Raw genomic sequence first — 8,729 nt, 5'->3', positions numbered from 1 at the left:
ATATATATATATATATATATATATATATATATATATATATATATATATATTTTTTTTTTTTGTTTTTGAAAGTTGTAGCGCCGCCTGCGCTGCCCACTCGCCATTAATGCAGCGCAGGCGGGTCTTTTCAGATTCCATTTTTTCAACTATAAAAAGGGGAGTCCTCCTTCCTCTCCTTTACATTCTTCCCCCCCCTTCAGCCCCTCTTCCTTTTGCTCTCTTCTTCTCTGGCGTCGGAAATTGCTTTCTCCTCCTCCCTTTCATCCAGGTAAATACTTCTCCACACTGCTTTTGTGATTCTTCATCTCTCTTTTTGTTTTTCTTTTTCGTGTTTTCTCCCTTTGCTTCTACTCCATGTCCTCCGAGTCTTCCTCCTCTTCCTCCGGGGAGATTCGTACCTCTGTCATTCGCCTCGGCCCTCCGTCGGAACAGAGAAATAGGCCCAAGAAGAGGGCCGTGGTATCCAAAACCCGGGGCCCACCGGCCACCTCTGCTCGCTCGCAAAAGGATAAGGGCAAAGCCCCAATCCTCTCGCGACGTAAATGGGGGGACGATGCGACCTCCCCTTCTGGCGAGGGAAAGGGGGTTGTTAGGGTTCCGAAAGTGAGGGAACCCTCCGTTTGCATCTTGACCAACCCCCAACACTCGATTTTGACTCCCGACGATATCGGCGACCTCCTCACCCGGCAAGGGTTAGATGTTTCCTTTGATTTAGCTCTTCTTTCATCCTCGCAAGACTCCCTTCACCCTCCTCCAGGCTACATGACTTGGCATATAGATCAACTGCTCTCGGGCTTGTCGCTGCCCGTTCACCCCTTTTTTCTGGATGTGGCTCGCAAATACCGCGTGCCCATTAATCAATTCCTTCCTAATTCCATTAAATTCATGTCGGCCTTTTTCATTATTTGCGCCGAGGCCTCCATAGAGCCCACGGGCGAGCTGTTCCATTCCGCCTTCAAGGTGAATCGCTCCCCTTCTGGCTTTTTCCATCTCACAGCTCGCCCCGGCGTAGGCCTTTTCAAGGATTGACCAATAAAGTGCATAACTGGCCCAAGCGTTTCCTCTTTATTCGCTCGCCCACCTCTTGGGGCTTTGATCCCTCGTACGTGGGAACCGCCCCTCGCCCTGTTGGGGTGTCTCCCGATTGCTTAGGGACACTCGCCCGCTTGACCGCCCGCACGCCTCCTCAATTGTGGGACGTAGAGAAGATAGTAGCTTCTCCCCCTCTCTTTGCTCGTGCCGGATTGTGGGATATGTCTCCGACAGACACCCGCCCACTGGGTACTTTCTAGGGCTGATTTCCATATTTTGTCCTATGATTTTATTCGTCTTTGTAAAGAAGGAAAGTTTGAAAACTTTCTTTTTTTTTTGATATTTTTTTTTATTTTACCCCCTCGTAGATGACCAATGCTATTTTCCATGTTTCAGACGAAATGATTCGGGATGCTATGAAGGCTGCTCTCGCCAACCAGCGCGCGCAATCCTCTCGCACACCCTCCGAATCCACCAGTCAGGCTCCCTCAACTCGCCATCAATCCCCTACTGCCGCCGCTGTGAGCACGGCGGGCGGCTCCACCCCATCGCCCCGAGGATAGGCGAGAGAGCCCTGTCCCGCCGCCCACTGTACGCTGGGAGCCCGTTATCGATCTTGGTACCGAGAATGCGGACAATCAGGAGGCGCATGACTCCTTTCGCTCCCTGGAGCTGGCGCAGGTTGAGGCAGGTCGCGCTAAGCGGGATGCCAGTGGTGGTCAGGCCTCCCCCATGTCCAAGAGGCGCCGTGCGGGCGACAGGGGCAGCGGCATGGGACCCTTGGCCAGCGGCATGGGGCCCACGATATCTATTCCCCATTGTGCAAAGGGACAAGGGGAAGTTATTATCGTCATATCTTCTCCCGGCGTGTGAATCAGTGGGCCATGCCTCTAGCACTTATCACATCTCTTGACAAATTATCCCGCATCCTTTCTCAAGGTGGGCCAAAAATATCCGGCCCTTAGCACGCGGGAGATCAATGTTCTACCCCCTGCATGGTCCCCGCAGCATCCTTGGTGAACCTCGCGCAGCACGTAACGGCCCTCCTCCAGAGATAGACATCTTAGGTGCGGCCTAGTGTATCCTCTTTTGTGAAGTATATCCCCGATCAGGCAGAAATTGCTTGCTCGCTGTTCCAGGACCCTCTGCGCGCGGCCACTCGCTAGGACCTTTCCTTGCAGACACGCCCTTATTTCCATGCGCCAATCTTCCCCACTTGTCACCGTTGAAACACGCTCCTCGCCCCCGCTACATGGCTCCCCCACTAGCAACTGTATTTTCCTTGACTCGTATCCTACCGCCATGTTTCCTATCTTTGCCAGAAAATCAGCATGTTGGTTCTCCTCTCGGGGTATTTGAGCTAGCTCGGCAGAATTCGAACTCGCTCATCATCGACCGCACTGTCTCGCAATAAGCCATCATTCGCTCGTTTTTTATCTCGAATTCGCCCTTTACTTGCTGTACTACTAGCTGTGAATCCTAAAATATGCTCAACTTCCTGCCCCCGGCTGAAGATACCAGCTTCATCCCATGTATAACTGCTTCATACTCTGCTTCATTATTTGAGGCTCTGAAAGGCAACTCGATCGCGTATTCCAACTCCTCGCCCGCCTCCGCTAGCACCACTCCTACTCCACTTCCTGATGCATTCGCCGAACCATCGACGAACACCCTCCATATTCCTTGCTCTTCTGGTCTCGTCGTTTCCTGCAGAAAATCTGCTAGGGCTTGCCCTTTTATGGCGATTCGTGGCTCGTAGCTGATATCGAACTGTCCCATCTCTACTGCCCATTTAACCATTCGTCTTCATAGGGTGGTTAGTCCGGACCACTATTGCGTGCGAAAGAAAGTAGGGTCTTAGCTTTCGTGCTGTCGTCACTAGCGCCAGGCCCATCTTTTCTATCTCGGAGTATCTCATCTCAGCCCCTCGCAAGAGTTTACTCGCATAATATATCGGGCTTTGCACTCGCTCCTCTTCTCGGGCTAAGACCGAGCTGACCGCGAACTCGCCCACTGCTAGATATACATAAAGCTTTTCTCCTGGCGCGGGCTTTGCTAACAGCGGGAGACGAGCGAGAAGATTCTTGAGCTGCTCGAAAGCCTTTCCTGATTCTTCCGTCCACTCGAATTGAGTCCCCTTTCTTAGTATTTTAAAGAAAGGGTGACTAGCCTCTCCCGCCTTAGATATGAATCTACTCAGAGCTGTTATTCTTCCAGCCAGCATTTGAACCTCTTTAATATTTCGTGGGGCCTCCATATCCAAAACCGCCTGCACCTTCTCCGGATTCACTTCCACTCCCTTTTCTGTTACCATGTAACCCAGGAATTTTCCCGTTTTCACCCCAAAAGCACACTTATTGGGGTTAAGCTTCATGCCGTAGCGTCGGAGCGTGCAGAATGTTTCCTTTAAATCCTCTAAATGAGTGCTCGCCTTTTGACTTTTCACCAACGTATCATCCACGTATATCTCCATGTTCCTCCCGAGTTGGTCCCTGAACATCTTGTCTACTAGTCTCTGGTACGTGGCTCCCGCATTTTTCAGTCCAAAAGGCATTACCGTGTAGCAATAAGTTCCAGTGGAGGTGATGAAGCTCACCTTGGGCTGGTCGCCAAGGCACAATGGAATCTGATGGTATCCTTGCGAGGCGTCCATCATACTTAGCATCTCGCAACCGGCGGTTGAGTCTATGAGCTGGTCGATTCGTGGCAGAGGGTAGTAGTCCTTAGGACATGCTTTGTTGAGATCGCTGAAGTCAATGCACATTCGCCACTTTCCCTCGCCCTTCTTGACTAAAACTGCATTGGATAGCCAAGTAGGAAAACGGATCTCCCGGATCTGTCCCGCTGCTAACAACTTCCGCACTTCTTCCTATATAATTTTGTCTTTCTCTGCTCCAAAATGTCGACGCTTTTGCTTGACTGGCTTCGCATTCTGCTTGACGTCCAGTCTGTGCACCACGAGCTGCTCGTCGATACTCCCGAGATCTGCTGGAGTGAACGCGAACACATCTTGATTCTGCCTCAGAAACTCTGTCAGCTATCGAGACATGTCTGCGTCTAAACCGCCACCTATGCGGGTGGTGCGAGAGGCATCCTTCTCGCATAGTTGAATTACCATTAATTCCTCCATCGGCTTCACGTGGGACTCTTCTTTTGCGGGGTCTACTTCCGGCATCCGGTCCTTCTTCCCTTGGCTACCTGGGGAAACAGTGCGAATAGTATCTATGTTTCCTATTCTTCTGAATGCGTCATAATAACACCTCCTCGAGGTCTCTTGATCCCCTCGGATTTCCCCGATTTGATCTAAGACGGGGAATTTCAGCTTCATATAGTAAGTTGAGACTACTGCTTGAAATGAGTTCATAGACGGTCGCCCCAATATGATGTTGTAGGTAGAAGGCGCATCCAGTACCAAAAACTTCACGGACCGTGTTGCTCGCACCGGCTCCATTCCTAGAGAAATGGGCAGGCATACCGTAGGGGTGGTAAACGAGCCGAGCCGGCTCGCGAACTCGACGAGCCGACTCGAAAAAAGCTCGAACTCGAGCTCGGGATTTTCGAGCTCGAGCTCGAGCTCACGAGCTCGAGCTTCGGACGAGCTCGAGCTCGAGCCCAAAATTAGCTGTTCGACAGCTCGCGAACCGGCTCGCGAGCTGCCTTCTAATTTGTTTTTTTTTTTTTTTTTTTTTTTACACATATATATATAAGCGTAAATAAGCCGGCTCGCGAGCTGCCTGATTCCTTCTTTGTCCTGGGGACCGAAAATAATGGGTGGCACGTAAGATATTCTTTGCACCTCCTCGAGCTGAGCTTCCATCTCGCACAAGCGTCGGAGGTGCGCACGGCTTGCCCGATCTGCTTCCTCTTTTTCTCCAAATAACTCCTCAGTCTCTCGCAACTGCCTCAGGTGCGCTCGCCGAGCCCTGTTGGAGTCTCCCCCTGAGGGTCCTCCCAAAATCATGCTGATGAAGTTGGCTGGCGCCACCTGGTCCTTCCTCTCATTCAGCTTTTCCCTTCCCGGCTCAGGTTTGCGAGGCTCGCTCGCACGCCGAGCTGAGACCTGCTGCGGGCGCTGGTTCCCTTCTTTCACAAATTCTGGCAGATTCTTCGCGCGTATGAGCCTCTCGATTTCGTCACGAAGGTGCTGGCATTCATTGGTGGTGTGGCCATAGTCATTATGAAAACGGCAGAAACTCCCTAGCGTGGGGCTTCTCTTCGGTGCTTCTGCATACGTGCGAGGCCATTTTAACTTTGGGTTATTCTCTATGGCCAACAATATCTCTCCTGGTTGTGCGACCAACGTTGCATAGCTGTCAAAACGAGGTCCTATTTTTCTCTCGTTCTGCACCTCCCTTCTCGCAAGTTGAGTCGGTTTCTGCATTCTATCCTCTTTCTTTTCCCTTTTCGCCTCGTGGTTGCCTTTGCCCTCACCAAATTTATTATGCACTGCCTCCTCGGCGTTCATGTATCGCTCGGCCTTTTTCAACAAAGCATTAAAAGATGCGGGCGGCTTTTTCGAGAGCGAAGTGAAGAAATCGCCCGCCCGCAGCCCTTGCGCGAGAGCGCTGATCAAAACATCTTCCGAGGTGATTGGTACCTCCAAGGTGGCCGAGATGAAACGCTTGATAAAACTTCGTAAGTACTCTCCCTCCCTCTGTCTGACCGCGAACAGAGTCAGGGTGCTCCTCTTCTGTTTCTCTGAGCTCGCGAAGTGATCCATAAAACAGGCGCTTAACTTGTCGAAACCGCCAATCGTGCCAGCAGGCAGCTGGCTGAACCAAGTTTGTGCGGCTCCCGCCAACGTAGTCGCGAAGACCCGACACTTCACTCCCTCAGTGAATTGGTGCAAATCCGAAGTGTTATTGAAGCGACAGAGATGCTCAAAAGGGTCGGTGGTTCCTAAGTATTCGTAAGTGACAGGTCGAAATGAGTGTGGCAGGTCGTCATCCAGAATGTCGGCTGAGAAAGGGCTCAATGCACTGAGCGAGGAACTTGCGCGGGCGGGCCCCTCGCTCCTTCGCCCCACCATCTCCCCCATCCTTCTTTTGGGCGACGCAGCCTCGGGCTCCTTTAGCGCGCGCACAGAGCCCTCCTGGACAGCGCTCGCCAAGAGTGCCTGCAGGTTTTCCATAGTCATGGCAACCATAGGGCTACCTCCCGTAATGCCGGTTGCTTGAGGCGTCTCCTCTCTCGTGGTAGAGGCCTCCCCGACGGCTGGTTGGTGCTCCGGCGGGGCTGAGGTTGCTTCGAACTCCATCTGACTGGTTAGATCCCTTACTATGCTGGGAAACGAGGCCATTAATAAACGTATATCGATTAATGGAGAACAAATAAAGGTGTTTTAAAGGAAAACGTTGCCACAACTTTCCTCAACGGATTCCCACAGACGGCGCCATTTGATCCGACTGGATTCGTGGTGGGCTGGTTTAAAGAGTTGAACAGGCCTGAACCTGGACCGGAAACTACGATAAACCTACAAGGAAGAAAAGAACCGGACTTAGGCCGGAGTTAGCACTCCGACGGCCAAGTCAGCAACTTCCTGAAGAAGATATTATGTTTATGCGTGTAATTTAGATATATGATTTGTTTTTTTATATTCTGCCTTCATCTGTATTTACTGGCCCTATTTATACTAGAGAAAAGGACGGACGTCAAAACATTCTTCAATTTAATTTACCTATCCCATCGCGGTAATTAAGCATCCGGACCTCAAATTACCTTCAATGCAGTTTAATCCGTCATTTCATTGGCGGCTGCGGGGGCAAAAAGTAGGGGGCAGAAAAGACATTCCTCTGCGCTTGTCAGTAGATTGGACGTGCATTAAATACCCCATGTGCATCAATACCCCTCTCGCTCGCAGGCTACTCGCGACCTGTTGCTCGGCCCCTCTCGCCTAACGAGTACCAGTCTAATGGGCCCTCTTCTGCTAATGGGCTTAATGGTGCTTTTTGGCCTGGTTTGGGCCTTTCGTCTTTATTGGATCTATCAAGCGATTCTGGGCTGGATCAACACCGTTGAAGTTCTCTACCCATTTAAACCGGTCGTAATCCAGTTCATCTAAAACCAATATGTTTACTGTGTCCTCCACTGAAGATTCGATTGGAACTGGCATAGGCGCGTAATTTCGCAGGCTTTTACCATTGCTTTGCAATATTTTTTCTATTTCTGTGAGAGTATAGTTCTTCAAGCTTTCATCCGATATATATAAATCTTAAAAAAATGGATAAATTATGTCATCTAGTTGAAATCGTACAGAGACCCTTACAATCTAATTGAATACAGTGCCATACAAATTGCCATACCTGAAGTTTTATGAAAACGTTGTTGTTTGTAAGCAATACCCTTAGCCAAATCCAACCAACAACTTTGCCAAACATGTTCGGGACGACTTAAGCTATTGGAAAGTAGCATAACCGCAAATAACCTTCTTATATAATCCCCGATGCCCAAGTATTCACTTCAATTATTGTATCTATTTGTCGTCATCTAACAAACCCAACACATAACATGCATCCCTGAACGAAGGGTAGACGGTGTCAAAAACTTTTCTGATGTCCTCGTAGCACGTGCATCCCCTCTGAATGTTAAGTAGCAACCTAAGGTAGTAGACTTCCCCCTTTCCAGGGGGAACATTCGCAATCCTACCAATAGAAAATCATTTTTTCCTTGGCGCCCAAGTTCGAGAATCCTCTTTATACACAAATTGTTGTGGAAAATCTCCGTGCCTCAAGTCCCTCGCGTGTGGATAGTTCTCGTTGGCCTCAAACCACGCCAGGAATATAGTTTGCTTAGCAGATGGCCTATCCAGCACACTTTGTAACGACTCATTTTCATTGAAGACAAGTGGTTGATGATCGGGGAGATGAAAGCTTAGCCTAATTACGAACGGGTCTCTGTAATGAATATCAAAGTTAAACAACCTCCATATTGCCTCACATGCCGAAAGATATCTGCAGTCGTAGTACATCTTTATCTCATTACTAATATACTAATACGAATATACGAATACCAATTTCAATACCAATACCAATATCAATACCAATACCAATACCGATACCAATACCAATATAATTATCAACACCAATATCAATACCAATACCAATATCAATACAATTATCAATATCAATACCAATACCAATACCAATTCCAATACCAATACCAATACCAATACTAATACCAATATCAGTACCAATACTAATATCAATAGCAATACAAATACCAATACCATCACCAATACCAATATCATTATGATTACCATTATTGTTACCATTACCGTTACCATTACCATTACCATTACCATTACCAATACCAATATCATTATCATTACCATTATCGTTACCATTACCGTTACCATTACCATTACCATCACAAATACCGATACCATTAGCATTACCAATTTACCATTACCATTGCTATTACCATTCCAATTACCATTACCAATACTTATACCAATACAAATACCAATACTAATACTGGTACCAATATTAATCATTACCATTACCATTACCATTATCATTACTCATACTAATAGTAATATACTAATATTAAGACTACTCTGATAGTAATACTATTACTATTAGTAATTCTAATGATAATCCTAATCATAACGCTAACGTTAATCTTAATCGTTATACTAATACTAATTCCAATCATAATCCTAATAGTAATATTAATTCCAATCATAATCCCAATCATAA

The 8,729-nt window shown here is 48.1% G+C and overlaps 2 protein-coding genes across 2 annotated transcripts; both read right to left on the bottom strand.

Annotated features, from left to right (window-relative positions):
- Positions 1-1,949: 1,949 nt before the first annotated feature.
- On the bottom strand, positions 1,950-2,336 carry LOC105958163 (uncharacterized). Its single transcript, XM_012982173.1, has one exon. The coding sequence runs from the start codon at positions 2,334-2,336 to the stop codon at positions 1,950-1,952; it is 387 nt and encodes a 128-aa protein (XP_012837627.1).
- Positions 2,337-2,824: 488 nt separating this feature from the next.
- LOC148772233 (uncharacterized) lies at positions 2,825-6,331 on the bottom strand. The gene is made up of 4 exons (XM_088814946.1): positions 4,792-6,331; positions 4,148-4,485; positions 3,940-4,048; positions 2,825-3,828 (listed from the first exon to the last, which is right to left on the bottom strand). Exons 1-4 carry the CDS (start codon positions 6,329-6,331, stop codon positions 2,825-2,827), a joined length of 2,991 nt encoding a protein of 996 aa, XP_088671072.1.
- Between the last annotated feature and the right edge of the window lie 2,398 nt (positions 6,332-8,729).

Source organism: Erythranthe guttata, chromosome 2 (assembly GCF_056151865.1).
Source record: "Erythranthe guttata isolate IM_541 chromosome 2, IM_541, whole genome shotgun sequence".
Classification (NCBI taxonomy): Eukaryota; Viridiplantae; Streptophyta; class Magnoliopsida; order Lamiales; family Phrymaceae; genus Erythranthe; species Erythranthe guttata.
The sequence above is the reverse complement of the archived record's forward strand: the minus strand, read 5'-3'. Positions and strand labels throughout refer to the sequence as shown.